Below are 18,099 nucleotides of genomic sequence, written 5' to 3' on the forward strand. Positions count from 1 at the left end.
TGTTTAAAGAGTAACTAAACACCAAATCCACTTTTTTTTGCTGATAAACGGCCTAAATGGTTGTTGAATAGAGTTAGCTACATGTCCCAGTCAATATTCTCTATTCTATATTTCTCCATCTGTGAGATCAATAAAGTACCATCTTATCTTATCTTATCTTATATGTTGACATTTGGTGCAAACTTGTTCAAAATCTTACTTTAGTGTCTAAAACCGCATGGTTAGCGCCTCTACTGGTTTCACGCAGCAACTGCATTTGATATTTTGCGGTTGGAGGAGAGTGTGTCCACGGCGTCATCAGTTCTGCTCGTGGTTCTGCCTCTGTGGCCCCGCCCACACACGCCTCTGTGGCCCCGCCCACACACGCCTCTGTGGCCCCGCCCACACATGCCTCTGTGGCCCCGCCCACACACACGTACATTTACAACAAACGATGTAATAAATATTTCTACTGGTATTTTATTCAGCTCCCTTGGGAGAGTAGTATTATTTAGCCTTAGCTACGATGCTAACTTATAGTTTGAGATTCTGGAGGTTTCATATTGAGCTCATGAGTCAAACCAGTAGATGGCGCCCCTGCGATGCTCACACTTCGGCTGAGGTGGTGTAGAGGAATAAATCCCTTAGAAAAGCGACTGTGCGATGCTCTCTCTCTGTTCGCAGTCACTGACAGCGAGCGAGTCGTCGTCCGGCGGCCATCTTTTTTTTTTGCTACATCAATCGATCACAAGTCATGAGAATGTACCAACTATCCTACGAAAAAATAAACCTTGTGTACAGTCGTGTAACAGCGGTCTGTCAGTCCTGTCAGATCGAGGGGCGTGGTCTGAGACTGTCAGCAGAGCAGACCCCGCCCACACACTCACCCCCCCGTCTCCCCCAAAGCCTCCGAGACCACCCCTTTCTCAGCAATTTTTGACTTTTATTTGTGGGCGGGGAAAGGCTCTGCCACGCCCGTTTAGTTACTCTTTAAGTGTCTTTTGGAGTCGCCCCTCCCGGCCACCAGGGGGTGGTGTTACAGCAATGTCAGCTCCAGCCATGAGGACAGTGTCTCTGAGCTGGAGACGCTTCTGTCTCTGTAACTCGGCCCTGGATAAAGCAGAAGAACATGGATGGATGTTCCTGGGTGTTCATTAGATCCAGGTTCCTTCACTCTGAGCTGATGTTTCTCCTCACAGATCTGAGAGATGGCAGCTCCTCTCCTGGTCCTCTGTGCTCTGATCTTTCTGCTGCAGACTCACCATTGTTCAGGTAAACATCAGAGAGACTTTGATATATTTGATGCTGAAATATCTATACCTTCTGGACGTTTCTTCCAGGGCAGTCCCTCTGGTCGCCCCGCGCTGTGGTGGCCTCCGTGGGGGACGACGTGGTTTTGCCGTGTCTGTTTCTCCCCCCCAGAGACGTGTCCGGTCTGCAGTGGACCCGCCCGGACCTCGACCCCACGTTCGTGTTCGTGTGGAGATCGTACGAGGAGCTGACGGGGCTGAAGAACCCGGCCTTCGAGGGGAGAGCGACGCTGTTCACGGAGGAGCTCAAACACGGAAACATCTCCCTCAAACTGACGAGTGTGGGCATCAGTGACGAGGGAACCTACAGGTGCTCCGTGCCCGCGCTGGGCATAGACTCCACTGTGAGGCTACACGTGGGTAAGTTTACAGGTTTAGGTACTTCCTGTAACCCACGTAACCCAGCGCCCCGACTTCCTGTGCCCTTTATTGTTGTGGCTCAGTTCCCTTAAGGTCCCCCTCGTCACGCCTTCGTCACGTCCTCCTGCTCCGCTCCTGCTCGGCCAAGTTGGCGTTTTCACTCGAGTGGTTTCCTTTGCCGTATTCTCCAGTATGTGCTTCTTTAACCTCTTAACTCCCACCTGAACGGATCCCATTTTCTCCAGTTTGGCTTTACCCTAATCAAAAAGATTCTTGGGAAAAAAGCACCAAAACAGCCACAAAAAATGAAGAAGAAGAAGAAGATCTTTATTTATACAGCGCCTTTCACAGACATATAGTCACAAAGCGCTTTACATGAGACAATTGTACATTCACTCCATACTCGGTGGTGTAAACTACGTTTGTAGCTTCAGTTTCCCCTGGGGGAGACTGACAGAAGCGCTTTCGCGACTACACACGTCTGCGCCAACGGACCCTCTGACACCACAAAACAAGGATGTAAACGCAACAAAAAAGTGACAAAAATTCAACAAAAAATTGACAAAAATTCAACAAAAAAGTGACAAAAATTCAACAAAAAAGTGACAAAAATTCAACAAAAAAGTGACAAAAATTCAACAAAAAAGTGACAAAAATTCAACAAAAAAGTGACAAAAACTCAACAAAAAAGTGACAAAAACTCAACAAAAAAGTGACAAAAACTTAACAAAAAAGTGACAAAAATCAACAAAAAAGTGACAAAAACTTAACAAAAAAGTGACAAAAATTCAACAAAAAAGTGACAAAAATTCAACAAAAAAGTGACAAAAACTTAACAAAAAAGTGACAAAAACTTAACAAAAAAGTGACAAAAACTCAACAAAAAAGTGACAAAAATTCAACAAAAAAGTGACAAAAACTTATCAAAAAAGTGACAAAAACTTAACAAAAAAGTGACAAAAACTTAACAAAAAAGTGACAAAAACTCAACAAAAACTCAACAAAAAAGTGACAAAAACTTAACAAAAAAGTGACAAAAACTTAACAAAAAAGTGACAAAAACTCAACAAAAAAGTGACAAAAACTCAACAAAAAAATTACAAAAAGCTCTCAACTAAAAAAAAAACCATACAAAAGGTGACACAACACAGCAACAACGCAAGGGAAAAGATCAGTTTTGTGGGTCTTAGCTTTCAAATGAGGTGTTACACAGGACAGAATGCATTTGGTTCAGACGGGGTAAGAGGTTAATCTACTTTTTTCAGTAACGAGTAGTTTGACACGTTACTATTTCCATCCATCTTCTTCCACTTGTCCATTGCCAGGTCGTCACACGGCACCGGCCCCTTATGGCGCCCCCTGCAGGTGGTGGGTCCACGGACGGCCTCATGGTTCTAACCGGGCCTGTTGGTCTCTCACAAGAGGCTTCTGACCCGCTCTCTGTCTGACCCGTCACCTTTAGGACCTGTTTGACCTGGGAGACCCTACCAGGGGCCCCCCGACAACAGAGCCCCCAGGACCATTCGATTCAAACCCCTCCACCATGTTAAGGTGGCGGTTCCAGGAGGGGCTTTCTACATGTGAGGGGCCGGATCATGATCATGTTTAACCTCTTAGCTCCCACCTGAACATGTTTTCTCCAAACTCTCCAAATCTAAAAGCTTCTTCGAGACAGAGGCAAAAAACGAGAAGAAAATGAGGATGAAAACGCAATAAAAAAGCTAAAAAGTGACAAAAACTCAACCAAGAAAGTGACAAAAATCCAACAAAAAAAGATGAAAATGAAGCAAAAAAAGATAAAAATCCAGCAAAAAAAAGACAAAAATCCAGCAAAAAAAGGACAAAAATCCAGCAAAAAAAGGACAAAAATCCAGCAAAAAAAGGACAAAAATCCAGCAAAAAAAATGAGGATGTAAACGCAACAAAAAAAGCTAAAAAGTGACAAAAACTCAACCAAAAAAGTGACAAAAATCCAACAAAAAAAGATGAAAATGAAGCAAAAAAAGATAAAAATCCAGCAAAAAAAGACAAAAATCCAGCAAAAAAAGTGACAAAAATCCAGCAAAAAAAAGACAAAAATCCAGCAAAAAAAGGACAAAAATCCAGCAAAAAAAAGTACAAAAATCCAGCAAAAAAAAAGACAAAAATCCAGCAAAAAAAGGACAAAAATCCAGCAAAAAAAAAGACAAAAATCCAGCAAAAAAAAGATAAAAATCCAGCAAAAAAAGACAAAAATCCAGCAAAAAAAGTGACAAAAATCCAGCAAAAAAAGGACAAAAATCCAGCAAAAAAAGGACAAAAATCCAGCAAAAAAAGGACAAAAATTCAGCAAAAAAAGACAAAAAATCAGCAAAAAAAGACAAAAATCCAGCAAAAAAAAGACAAAAATCCAGCAAAAAAGACAAAAATTCAGCAAAAAAAGACAAAAATTCAGCAAAAAAAAGACAAAAATCCAGCAAAAAAAAGACAAAAATCCAGCAAAAAAAAGACAAAAATCCAGCAAAAAAGTGACAAAAATTCAGCAAAAAAAAGATCAAAATCCAGCAAAAAAGATAAAAATGAAGCAAAAAAAGATAAAAATGCAGCAAAAAAGTTAAAATCCAGCCAAAAAAAAATAAAACTCAACAAAAAAGTGAGAGAAATCCAGCAAAAAAGTGACAGAAGAGCAGCAAAAAAGTAATAAAAAAGTGACAAAAACACATAAGGGAAATAAAAAGTGACGACAATGGCCTAGAGGAGAGAATGCATTTGGTTTTGGCGGGTGATAAGAGGTTAAAAAGGGCCACAAGTAAGACAGAAGAAAAAATAAATATCTGGAAAGTAAGACAGAAGCAATTACAGAGTAAACATTATCGTATAATTCTGTGAAGATATGTATTTTGCGGTTCGGCTACTTTGGGCCGGGCTGGTCAGAGTCCAGGACTGGCTTTAGTCCCGGTCGGCCTCCGCGAGCTTTGCTTCCACAACATCACCACCTCGTGACATCATCATGTGGGGGAGTGTGTTCCGGTCTTTGCCGAGGGAGACAGAGCGTTTCATTTGACTCTCTGGTTTCAGATGATGCGTTCAGGGCTCGAGTTCTTCCCGTCGTCATCGCTCTGGCAGTCGCTGTGGTCGCTTTAATCGGACTCGTCATTGTTTTGTTATTTCTCGTTTGTAAAAGGAGACGCCAAAACTTCCGGAAGCTGGTGAGTAGATTTTCATCGCTGCCTTTTTGAAATGCCGTGATGCACAACTTATTAAAGTCTATTCTGACTCACAGAAATCACTAACTCTTGTCTGACTTTTGATTGTCTGACTCAGGGGGATTTGCAGACAGAAGTTGACAGACTCAGAACAGAGCTTGAGGTGAGTGTCTTCTCTGCTGAGACGCTGCCTCCGCGACCCGGCCCGGATAAAGCGGAACTCGTTCTGTCTAAGCCTCACAGTGTAACATTCAGCCATGTTATAAGTGTTTATTACATATGGAGAAGTGTCTGTTCCAGGTTTCTTCAGAAGCAAAACTCCATGCAGCTGAACAAGAGAAGAACTTAAATACTAAGCTGGTGAGTAGAGTTTCATCGCTGCTTTTTTGAAATGCTGTGGTGATGCACAACTTGTAAAAGTCTGTTCTGACTCACAGAAATAACTAACTCTTGTTTGACTTTTTATTGTCCGACACAGGGGGATTTGCAGACAAAAGTTGACAGACTTGAAAAAGAGAGTAGAGAAAATGTGCTTTTCCAAAAGGTGAGTGTCTTATATTTACAGCACCTTTAACCCTGGGGTGTCCAAGTCTTTTTGAGTTGTGGGCTGAAATTCAGCTTCCCGGGCGGGTCGCGGGTCACAGATACAGGAGACAGGAAAATACTATTGACAAAACATTTACAATAAATTCATAATAATGAGTTTTGTCGCTATTTTGACCCTTTGTTCAAGAACATGTGCTCAGGGTTAAGAGGTTCATTATGTAGTGTAGGAGCTATTTGTCACTTTTCGTTTATTAGTTGCACATCAGTATGTTTTCTTTTTTGTTATGTAGTTTTCAATATGCTAAGGTAAGTCTAATTTGCTTACTTTTTGTTTTATTTTACTTGGTTAGTCTTTTATTGCGCACCTCGGGGATATAGGGGAGTAGCGCACATTGTCCAACACGCACCTGGGGGGGCTAATGGTTTTTTACCAGTCATGTCGGAGAGGCAGCAAGTCGGCCTTACATGAAGTCTTGCTGTTTGCCGTCCAAATCTGGAAAATAAACCCTCTTTTTGAACCTGTAAGTTTGTTTGGACATTGCTCTCTTTTGAATGCTGCGTAAACCAAAAACCCAGGGTGCGTCTGAAGTGTTTATTTGAGGTTTTCTTATGTCGCAGTTTAAGTTTAAGTTTTTGTTGACAAATACTCACTACATGTAGCATTATGTAGGTTTATGTAGAGGCTCTTTCACGAGGGCGGGGCTCTGTTACACTGAATAATGTTCAGTGTCTCTTTCTTTCCTCTTCTTCTTCTCAGATCCACGAAAAATGCCGTCAGAAGGAACTCTCTTTGAGGAAACCTGTGGTCATTGACAGTTTTGACTCCTGGGGCCGAAGTTTCAGCCTGAAAAACACCTCTGGACTGGTCAGTTTTTAAAGGAAACAGACCGATGTTGTTTGATCAAACCACACAATGACTTTTTTGGTTTAAGGAAACTTGCTTTATTTTTAACACTTTCTGTTCTTAACTCAGGAACAGCAACTGGAGGGCTGGACGGTTAAGATAGAAATGGACAATGATCCACCTCTGATCTATAGTTTTATATTCGCCCTCACGCTGCGGCCATGGACAGGAAACACTGTAACAGTAAGTCACTTTTTGTTTTATATCGTCTGCAAATACACAAGAGTTCAGCTTTCAGTCCAGGTTCATGTTATTAAACTTATTATTAACGTTTTACATTCAGGTCTGGGCTAAAGGCTGCTGTGATGTAGAGGATCGTAACAACAAGATCTGGGAGAATCAGCCTCCGTGGAACACCGGGGAAACGGCTCTGGTTTCTCTCTACGACCAAAACGAACAGGTGTGTTTACTGTTCACTTTACACTCACCACAAACTCAGCCAGAATGAACTGAGTTTATGTCGTTCTTAGTTGGTGGATGAAATCTGCAAAAGGATGTTCCCTCCTCAGTAACTCCAGACAGAAGACGATTTCCTCGTGTCCTGAAGGTCGTCGGTTTGTTCCCTTGTTTTCTCCTGTTTTTGTCGTGAGTTTATTAATCCTGAGTTCTGACATGTGACGTTCAAGACCAGATCAACTCTCGGATCTCGTTTGTGGAAAGAAACTGATCTATTCAGTTTTTTCTTTGCTGAAAATACTTGTATAACAATGTGTTGCATTAACTTGAATAATGGTTGTTTGGTTGAGAAGAGTTTCTGTTTCTGACGCCTCAGTGTTTATGTTCATATTTTGGTTTAATCCGTGTTTGATCCATTTTCGTTTGTGTTTATGAATTAAAGTAAACGTCCATCACACAACAGCGGTTTCCATTTTTCGGTTGATCCAATTTGTGAATTTATCGCATGGAAGCCAAAATCAGCATCAACATCAGTGTGTTTTATTCCTCAACAGTCCATCAAACAGAGGAACGAGGGAGAGTTTCTGTTTTCAAAGGAAAATGAGACACAAGGGGGCGACATTTCAGTAGATTTACTTTGATTTATTTCCATTCGATTTGAGTTCAGAGCTTTGGAGAAACATGTGACGTTTGTTGCTTTGGAAACACACCGGTCAAACAGCAGGACAGGGCTGGAGCCTGGACAAAGCAGGTGAACACGGGACAAAAGCCTCAAAACTGGGACCGTCCCGGGTAAACTGGGACCGTCCCGGGTAAACTGGGACGTCTGGTCGCCCTAAACATTCTTCATGGACGTGCACAGGGCTAAGTAAGTAAGTGAGTAAGTAGAGCTTTAAAGAACCAGGTCTGGCTCTGTCTCAGACTCTGCTGCTCAACAGTTTATTTTTATCCTGTTACTCACAGATCAAATGTCAGACGAGGATTTAGACTTAGAGGAGAAAGTGAAAGTATCACTTCATAACCGTGAGCTGCAGTCGGTGTTTCAGAGCTCGTCTTTAAAACTCCACAACAAACTCACACAGGTAAGTTTTCTGCACTCACTTGTGATACTTTCACTGTTTTGACACTTTTAGATTTGGGTAAAGCCAAACTGGAGAAAATGCTCTCGGTTCAGGTGGTAGTTAAGAGGTTAAGCCGTGTTTGGGAGGTGCAAAGTGTTCATTGGAATCCTGTTTAAAGAGTAACTAAACACCAAATCCACTTTTTTTTGGTTGTTGAATAGAGTTAGCTACATGTCCCAGTCAATATGTTGACATTTGGTGCAAACTTGTTCAAAATCTTACTTTTGTGTCTAAAACCGCAGGGGTTAGTCCAGAAAACGTCATCAGTTCTGCCCGTGGATCTGCCTCTGTGCCTCTGTGGCCCCGCCCACACACACGTACATTTTCAACAAACAACGTAATAAATATTCCTGCTGGTATTTTATTCAGCTCACTTGGGAGAGTAGTACTATGTAGCCTTAGCTACGATGCTAACTTATAGTTTGAGATTCTGGAGGTTTCATATTGAGCTCATGAGTCAAACCAGTAGATGGCGCCCCTGCGATGCTCACACTTCGGCTGAGGTGGTGTAGAGGAATAAATCCCTTAGAAAAGCGACTGTGCGATGCTCTCTCTGTGTTCGCAGTCACTGACAGCAAGCGAGTCGTCGTCCGGCGGCCATCTTTATTTTTTGCTACATCAAGCAATCACAAGTCATGAGAGTGCACCAACTATCCTACGAAAAAATCAACCTTGTGTACAGTCGTGTAACAGCGGTCTGTCAGTCCTGTCAGATCGAGGGGCGTGGTCTGAGACTGTCAGCAGAGCAGACCCCGCCCACACACTCACCCCCCCTCGTCTCCCCCAAAGCCTCCGAGACCACCCCTTTCTCAGCAATTTGTGACTTTTGTTTGTGGGTGGGAAAGGCTCTGCCACGCCCGTTTAGTTACTCTTTAAGTGTCTTTTGGAGTCGCCCCTCCCGGCCACCAGGGGGTGGTGTTACAGCAATGCCAGCTCCAGCCATGAGGACAATGTCTCTGTAACTCGGCCCTGGATAAAGCAGAAGAACATGGATGGATGTTCCTGGGTGTTCATTAGATCCAGGTTCCTTCACTCTGAGCTGATGTTTCTCCTCACAGATCTGAGAGATGGCAGCTCCTCTCCTGGTCCTCTGTGCTCTGATCTTTCTGCTGCAGACTCACCGTTGTTCAGGTAAACATCAGAGAGACTTTGATATATTTGATGCTGAAATATCTGTACCTTCTGGACGTTTCTTCCAGGACAGTCCCTCTGGTCGCCCCGCGCTGTGGTGGCCTCCGTGGGGGACGACGTGGTTTTGCCGTGTCTGTTTCTCCCCCCCAGAGACGTGTCCGGTCTGCAGTGGACCCGCCCGGACCTCGACCCCACGTTCGTGTTCGTGTGGAGATCGTACGAGGAGCTGACGGGGCTGAAGAACCCGGCCTTCGAGGGGAGAGCGACGCTGTTCACGGAGGAGCTCAAACACGGAAACATCTCCCTCAAACTGACGAGTGTGGGCATCAGTGACGAGGGAACCTACAGGTGCTCCGTGCCCGCGCTGGGCATAGACTCCACTGTGAGGCTACACGTGGGTAAGTTTACAGGTTTAGGTACTTCCTGTAGCCCACGTAACCCAGCGCCCCGACATCATGTGGGGGAGTGTGTTCTGGTCTTTGCCGAAGGAGACAGTGCGCATGGACTGCGCCAGTCAGGAGATCTTCCTGACTGGCGCAGTCCATGCGCAACTCTAAACGCAACGTGGTACACGCGCGATCTTGCATGTTGCTCTAAAGGCTGCGCCGCTAGGGGGAGGGCGTTATTTAAGAAAAAGAGGCGACTGAGGCTGGTTCATTAAAAGCAGCACTTGGAGCCGCTCTTCTGTGGCAACCTTCACATTATGTTCCTCTTTACATCGCGCTGCCTCGGCCTCTTCCTTAGAATCGACGTCAAATTGAAAACAAAAGGGAAATCGCCTTGAAAAGTCTGTTTGAGCGTCGGTTACGCACGGGTTTACTTTGATGCTGTAGATCAACACCAAACACACCCCAACACCAAAACAACAACAGTTTTCCATAAATAAACACACATGCCTCCAACACCAGGTCTGATCTGCGTTTTAAGGAGATCAGACCTGAGCTGATGCTCCTTGTGTCGCCACAGCTCAGTCCAAAAGAAAGAAGCACATTTCACAGGGCGCTACAGTTTTCTTGCAACTGCTGCATAACTCTGTAACTCCTCCGCCGCCGATATGACAGTTTTTGATCAATTAAATCCTTTACATTTCGTAACTTTGCGCATTTGAACAGTGTCCAGCGTGAGGGTGCTGCCTCTCTGTCCTGCCCGCTCATCTTGGATCTGCAGCAGCGGAGGGACAGTTTTATTTCTTTAATCTTTATTAAACATTGCGCTGCATCAGTTACGCGTTTACAGGAGAACCCCCCCTCGCAACCCACTGCCTTCCTCAGGTCTGGGGAAAGCATGGGGAGGGGGCGGCACAACAACATCACAATGCGAGTCTGTCCCCCCTCCTGTCCTGCCCACTTTTTGCTCCAGGTATGACACTGAAGATTGCAAGGAGCACCGCCCATCTGCGCAGTCGTCTGCTCTACAGCCTGAGCCATGAACCACAAGATCTGGCCCAGAGCGTTTCATTTTACTCTCTGGTTTCAGATGATGCATTCAGAGCTCGAGTTCTCCCCGTCGTCATCGCTCTGGCAGTCGCTGTGGTCGCTTTAATCGGACTCGTCATTGTTTTGTTATTTCTCGTTTGTAAAAGGAGACGCCAAAACTTCCATAAGCTGGTGAGTAGTTTTTTACCGCTGCCTTTTTGAAATGCCGTGATGCACAACTTATTAAAGTCTGTTCTGACTCACAGAAATCACTAACTCTTGTCTGACTTTTGATTGTCTGACACAGGGGGATTTGCAGACAGAAGTTGACAGACTCAAAACAGAGCTTGAGGTGAGTCTCTTACATTTACAGTATCTTTAAATGTTTAGTGTTTCTTTCACTGGGGCTGGATACTGCACCTGATTGATACTTTTTTAGATACCTATACTCAAATATGTGTCGTCTAGAACCAGAAAACTGAACAATAACGTTTGGAAGATCTGCACATTTACACTTCCTTTAAAACTGGACTAACAGCATCAAAACTGTATTTTTTTTGTGCCTTGTTACACCCTCTTTGCTCTAGGGTACAAAGAAAGGAACACAGTAGATTGAAATAACAAAAACTGCAGATTTTATTCTTACAAAAAGGTAAAAGGGAACAAAAGGAGGCCCAACGGGTAAAACAAAAATAGCACTAACGAAAATATAATAGCAAACAAAGCGTCTCAATTAAACCAAACAAGTCACTAACAAAGTAAGGCTAGCCATTTAGTGACAGAAATTAAGTCCTCCCTTAAGTAACTCCCCAGCCGCCTCGAACAAGGGAAAAGTCTGTGGATTTAAAGGGAGTGGCATTCCAGGTGCTGTGGCCCGAATGGCCAGCTGGTTGACGGCCTGGTCCGTTGATTGGTCTGCCGTGTGGGAGGTTCTCCAATCAGTGACGAGCCGGCGGAACAGGAGCGGACCAAATACGCAGTGGGCCTCGCCGAGCGGTTGTGCATAGATTAAAACAAAGCACAGTTTGCGAACAGAAATAACGGGAGTGCAACGGGACTGAAATCCCCGTCCATAACATGCCTGCTCTTGATAATATGACTTACCAGTATCTTTCACTGAAGACTAGCTTAATGTTCTTCAGTTCATCTATTAATGTCTGTCCATTATCTGCATTTCTCCTGGAAATGGTCCACATCTAGGCCATAGATTAATATTAGCAGACAAACGTTTTAACTGGCACCGCTTTGAGACGTCCATGAGGTTTCAGTCTGTAAACAGTCAGCTTGTTCTAGTTCCTTCACCCGCCCCGGGTCACGGAGGCAGCAGTGTCAGCAGAGATGCCCAGACTTCCAGGTCCATGCACACCTCCTCCAGCGTGTCCTGGGTCCCACGTGAGGCGACCAGGAGGCATCCGGAACAGATGAAGGTCCTGATTTGATGAAGCCAACAGAACATCATCTGCAAACAGCAGAGATGAGATCCTGAGGCTCCCAAACCGGACACCCTCCGGCCCCTGGCTGCGCCTAGAAATTCTGTCCATAAAAGTAATGAACAGAACCGGTGACAAAGGGCAGCCCTGTGGAGACCAACACGCACCGGGAACAGGTCTGACTTACTGCCGGCAATGCGAACCAAGCTCCTGCTGCTCATACAGGGAACGAACAGCCCTAAGCAGAGGGCCCCGGACCCCATACTCCCGGAGCACCCCCCACAGGGCACCACGAGGGCCCCGGACCCCATACTCCCGGAGCACCCCCCACAGGGCACCACGAGGGCCCCGGACCCCATACCCCCGGAGCACCCCCCACAGGGCACCACGAGGGCCCCGGACCCCATACTCCCGGAGCACCCCCCACAGGGCACCACGAGGGACGCGGTCGAACGCTTTCTCCAGATCCACAAAACACATGTGGACTGGTTGGGCGAAATCCCACGAACCCTCGAGCTCTGGATGAAGGGTATAGAGTTGGTCCAGTGTGCCACGACCAGGACGAAAACCGCATTGTTCCTCCTGGATCCGAGGTTCAGGGAATGTGTGACGGACAGTTGTCTTTCCACCTTGTCACTGTGACTTTATCCTCTTGGCTGTTTCTGTTAAATCCCTCCCTCTGGGGCCTTGCCTAATGGAAAGCTGCACCTCTGGATGTAAACTGGTGTGTGTGACATCAGAGTGTGCTGGAAACCTAAAACCTCGAGTAGTTATCCCCAAACACAAACGCACAACCAGTGTTTTCATCAACCTCTTAACTCTCGCCTGAACCGAGAGGACCTTTTTCCTCACGTCATCAGATTTATTTTCCCAACATTTTTTTGTTGGGTATTCAACTCATTTTTGTAACTTTTTAGTCACATTTTGTCACATTTTTGTCATTTTTTCGTCATTTTTTTGGTCATTTTTTTTGTCATTTTTGTAATTTTTTGTCATTTTTTTGTCATTTTTTTGTCACATTTTTGTCATTTTTTTCATTTTTTGTCACATTTTTGTCATTTTTTGTCATTTTTTTGTCATTTTTGGTCATTTTTTTGTCATTTTTTTGTCATTTTTTTGTCACTTTGGTCATTTTTTTTCCTAATTTTGTCACATTTTAGTCATTTTTTCATCCAATTTTTGTCATTTTTTTTGTCACATTTTTGTCAATTTTCGTCAATTTTTTGTCATTTTTTGGTCACATTTTTTGGTCACATTTTGTTGCTATTTTCGCAGCTTTTTTCCAGAAGCTTTTGGACTGGGGTGAAGCCAAACTGGAGAAAATGTGCTCGGTTCAGGTGGGAGTTAAGGGGTTAAATCGTCACTTTGCCCAGAATTTTGAGAAATCTTCCTTTGAGATCTTTGTTTTGTTAGATACTCAGCTCCGTGTGGACAAGGACTTAACCGAACAAGCTGAAGAATAATGTTCAGTGTCTCTTTCCTTCTTCATCTCCTTCTTCTTCTCAGATCCACGAGAACAGACGTCAGAAGGAACTCTCCGAGAGGAAGCCTGTGATCATTGACAGTTTTGACCGCCACAGTTTCAGCCTGAAAATCAACTCTGCAGAGGCCAGTTTGTTAACGAAGCAGACCCATGTTGACCACGCAGTGACTTTTTTGGTTTAAGGGAAATTGCTTTATTCTGAACACTTTCTGTTTTAGGAGCAGCAACTGAAGGACTGGACGGTCAAGATAGAAACTGACAATAATCCACCTCTGATCTATGAATTTAAATCCCCCCTCACACTGCGGCCACGGACACAAGACACTGTTACGGTAAGTCTCTTTTAGTTTTGTATCGACTGCAAATATTATAGTTATTAAACTTAGATCTACCGTCAGGTCTGGGCTGAAGGCTGCTGTAATGTAGAGGATGATTTGAACAAGATCTGGGAGAATCAGCCTCCGTGGAACTCCGGGGAAATGGCTCTGGTTTCTCTCCACAACAAAGACGAACAGGTGTGTTTACTGTTCACTTTACACTCACCACAAACTCAGCCAGAATGAACTGTACTGAGTTTATGTCGTTGTTAGTTGGTGGATGAAATCTGCAAAAGGATGTTCCCTCCTCAGCCACAGCAGCTCCAGAGAAAAGACGTTTGCGTCGTGTCCTGAAGGTCGTCGGTTTGTCCTTTGTTTATTAATCCTGAGTTCTGACATACGACGTTCAAGACCAGATCAACTCTCGGATCTCGTCTGTGGAAAGAAACAGATCCATTCATTTGTTTGTTTTCTTTACCAAAAATATTTGCACTATAAAAACAATATAATGTGTTGCCTTAACTTGAATAATGGTCTGTTTGACTGAGAATAGTTTCTGCTTTTACGAGTTTAATAACTTCTGCTTTGATGACTTTTTGTGACATAACTGAGGCAGATGTTTAGGTTTGTTTTTATGAATTAAAGTCCATTACACAATAGCAGTTTCTTCACTGCCCATTCTTAGGGTGACCAGAGTTTTCCCGAGACACAATCTGTGAATTTATCACAGGGAAGCCAACATTTTCTAATATTTATGAGCTGTCGAACCACTTTGCTCCTCTCCATGTTTCTGTATTTACATCTACCGTAAATGCTCTAATACAGGCCGGGGCCTTTATTTACTCGAGGGCATCTCGGACCAGGCCTTTATTGGAACCAGGCCACAATTAGAGACAGGCCTTTATTTCTATTTGAGCAAAACGGACGACCAGGAAAAACGAAGGAAAACGAGATTTGTGTCCATTTGCACCTAAAATATCAGGTTAATTTATTAATTAACATTTCAAACCCTCTCCCAGCGGCTGGAACCGCCTTTTATTTTGTCGGGACAACAGGAAGTGTTTCGTTGCTGTTAGCGGAGCTTTGACATCAGTGTCACTGCAGGTTTCTGTTTCGTTTTTACCGCGGACCGGATTATTTGTTGTTATCTTGTGTAAAAGGCGAGTTTAGACGGAGCGTTTGTGTTTGTGATCGATCATGAGACTGACCCGAGAGAAGACGAGACGCTCGCGCTGATGGGAGGAGTTATTTTGAGGCGTGGGACTGACCTGCACACGGAGCAGCTGGACGTGCTTTGAAGACGCGATGGAGACTTTATTAAAACCCTGGAGGATCACACAACATTTGTTTCTTGCCCTGTTTCCAAATATTGTCACAGGAGGTTTGAAAAGTGGCTAAATCTGTGTCAAAGTTACGCTCGGATCAGCTCCTCCGCAGCGTCCCCCTCGGCCCGGGTTCCCGTTTGTTTACTTCCTGCACGTGAGTTTTCATTTACACCAGTATGAGACAAACTCCTAACATGGGGAATATTTCTACTGCTATAGTTTCTAATAAAAGCCCCGGCCTGTTTTAGAGACCGGCTCTAATTTACCTCCGCCAGCCGCGAACCCGGCCCCTGTCAGAGACCCGGCCACTAATGGAATACAGGCCAGTATTAGAGAATTTACGGTATATTTAGTACAAACATAGATCCACTTGGAAAAAGCCTTGGAACTTCTCTCTAAGTTATAACTGCAACACGTGAACTCGGAGAAGTCCAGATACAGATGAAGAGAGCACTGGCGCCCCCCAGTGGAAACGTTTCCTTTGGTCACAGCCTTAATATAACGTTATGTGGCATGTTTTGAAATATACTGAGTGCTTGCAATCATCCATATAACATTAGCATCTTACGAGCTAGCTGTTGTAGCATTAGCCGTTTTGTTACATAGGAGTTCAAGTGGGAAAAACACCAGTTCGTCTGAAGTCAGGATATCCCGGTAGCAAGTTACATTTATATTTTTAAATGCCATTTTCATCCTCAAATGCTAAAATATCAGTGTATTTTGTTTCTTAAGATTTGCAAACATTCCATCAAACAGAGGAACGAGGGAGAGTTTCTGTTTTCAAAGGAAAATGAGACACAAGGGGGCGACATTTCAGTAGATTTCCTTAGATTTATCACCATTCGATTTGAGTTCAGAGCTTTGGAGAAACGTGGAGTTCGTTTCTTTGGGAAACACATCGGACAAACAGTGGGACAGGGCTGGAGCCTGTGTACTGGACAAAGCAGGTCAACACGGGACGAAAGCCTCAAATCTGGGACTGTCCCTTTGTCCCTGTCCCCGTCTCCATAAAGCTGGGACAGAAGCTCTGCAGTTTTAAGTATTTCATGCAAAGTTCTCGTCTCTGTGTTTCGAGAAATGTCCAAATATTTCACGTGTTAGCAACATCGCTAACGTGCTAAAGCGTCTCACTGTATTTGTGATGGGCGTCTGGAGCCGAAACATCCAGGACAGGGTCTCATATACACAGAGATGTGAGTGTGAACATGTGAACCACACATCCAGAACACTGTCATAGCCGGGACACTGGAGTGCAGGTAAACACACTCACTGAAGCACTGCTCCAGGAAATGTTCAAAAGAAGCTGTGGGCGATTTCACAGGAAATATCAAATCTCTAAATTTACATAAGGTCTGACTCCATAAGATCATTTTAAACACATTCAAACAGTTAAGTTTACAGTATTAAAGGGGGGGGTATTATGCAAAATGGACTTTTTCAAGCCCTCCATCATGTTATTATGTCATTCCCTCATTAAAAACATGCCTGAAGTGTTGCCTTGGCACATTCACGTATTTTTGAGTAATCTGTAAAAACTCTGATGGCGGCCATTTTAGGGATAGGTTTGCCTGAGTCCTCCTAGGAACGCCCCCACCTCCTGGAGACACCTCCTGGAGACGCCTCCGAGCTTCCGAGTAACCAACCACTGCTCCTCAGCAGAACCCCCTCCCCACTGATGCCACAGACAGCGTGTGGAGGGGGCGTGTCTAAAGGCTCAGAGGTTCTTAAAGAGACAGAGGCCTATTTCAAGACATTCACTACAGCCATTTTGAGAGAGACATTTTATACAAGGCAGTTATTCTAATTTACTGCATTTACAGACCAACAGAAGGTTTGGTCATCATTGTAGTGTGATACAGACTGGTGCTATGTGACTGAAAAAAGCAGAATACCCCCTCTTTAAAGTATCAAAAAGGTCTCGCCAGCGTATTTGTTGATCCCAAGGTCCGAGGAGAAACCACCAGAATTCAGAAGCTTTAGTCAAAGAAGATTTATTCCTTATAACAATTACAATTTCTAAACACAGGTTATCTGAATGCTAAAGTCCCGAACAATATACACGGTGCTCGAACGGGGCCGTCCCAGGAAACGGCACCAGGGGCGGACTGGCCATATGTCCGTTCTGGAAGAGCACAGAAGGGCCACTGGCTCTCGGGCCACCGGTCCCGCCTCAACCGAGCTTTACCCAAATCTAAAAGCTACAAAGAAAAGCATCAAAACAGCGAGAAAAAGAGGATGAAAACAAAACAAAAATGTGCTGGAAAAGCAAGAAAAATGTGATGAGAATTCAACAAAAAAACAGGAGAAAAACACGGACAAAAAAAAACTTGATACAAAAAATAATGAAAAAAAAAACAAAACAAAAATATGACAAAAATGTGGCGACGTGACAAAAAGTTACCATCACTTTTGTAGGTCTTAGCTTTCAAATGAGGCGTTACATTGTTGATCTCCAGTTGAGAAGCTTTTAGATTTGGGTAAAGCCCAGTAGAAAAAAACATGAATCTAAAAGGAATTCCGTGGAGTATGGTGCACCACAAGGTTCAATTTTGGGACCGTTATTATTTATTATTTATATTAATGATTTTGCTTCTGTTTCTACGACCACCTTTCCCGCGCTTTTTGCTGATGATTCCGATCAAAATAATAATAATAAAAAGCAGAACTGAGGAAAATGCACTCGGTTAAGGTGGGGGGCAAGAGGTTAAAATATGTATTTGTGGAAGTGCACGATTACGCTAATTTGGGCCAGGCTGGTCAGAGTCCAGGGCTGTTTTTCAGTCCAAGTCCGCCCCTGAACAGCACCGTCTAAAATGTGACGTTCACAAAGAGATAAGAGATGAGTGGAGCTCGGGCCAAGGTCATCAGGTCCTTCCTGTTGCCTTATTTGGAGTTATTCTTTCACAGCTCCGGTGAGGGCGCTTGACGTCTCCACAGGTTTGAGCAAAAGAATGCAAGAGCAAGAAATGTGGTATTGTTGCAGCGATGTGAGTGTGAAAAGATTGGTTTAAGCACATAGATTAAACTCATGAAAAACATTCAATAGCATTATAAAATATAACATTAGCTAAAAATCATTAATTTGCCACAAAGCAGAGTTTGGAGAATAAGTCTAAAAAACAGAGGAGATTCATGAATTTAGAAAACTTTATTGATTCACAATCACAACACCGCAATAATGATGATAACATATTAGC

At 43.9% G+C, this 18,099-nt stretch overlaps 1 protein-coding gene across 1 annotated transcript; it reads left to right on the top strand.

Moving 5' to 3' along the window:
- Positions 1 to 1,187: 1,187 nt before the first annotated feature.
- On the top strand, positions 1,188 to 13,951 carry LOC306981051 (myelin-oligodendrocyte glycoprotein-like; the record flags this gene model as incomplete). The annotated part of the gene is made up of 8 exons (XM_079580599.1): positions 1,188 to 1,251; positions 1,320 to 1,649; positions 4,707 to 4,837; positions 10,655 to 10,699; positions 13,284 to 13,385; positions 13,479 to 13,592; positions 13,659 to 13,775; positions 13,851 to 13,951. 8 exons carry the CDS (start codon positions 1,188 to 1,190, stop codon positions 13,929 to 13,931), a joined length of 984 nt encoding a protein of 327 aa, XP_079436725.1. The 3' UTR covers positions 13,932 to 13,951.
- Positions 13,952 to 18,099: the final 4,148 nt, after the last annotated feature.

Source organism: Gobius niger (genome assembly GCF_951799975.1).
Source record: "Gobius niger genome assembly, chromosome: 21".
Classification (NCBI taxonomy): Eukaryota; Metazoa; Chordata; class Actinopteri; order Gobiiformes; family Gobiidae; genus Gobius; species Gobius niger.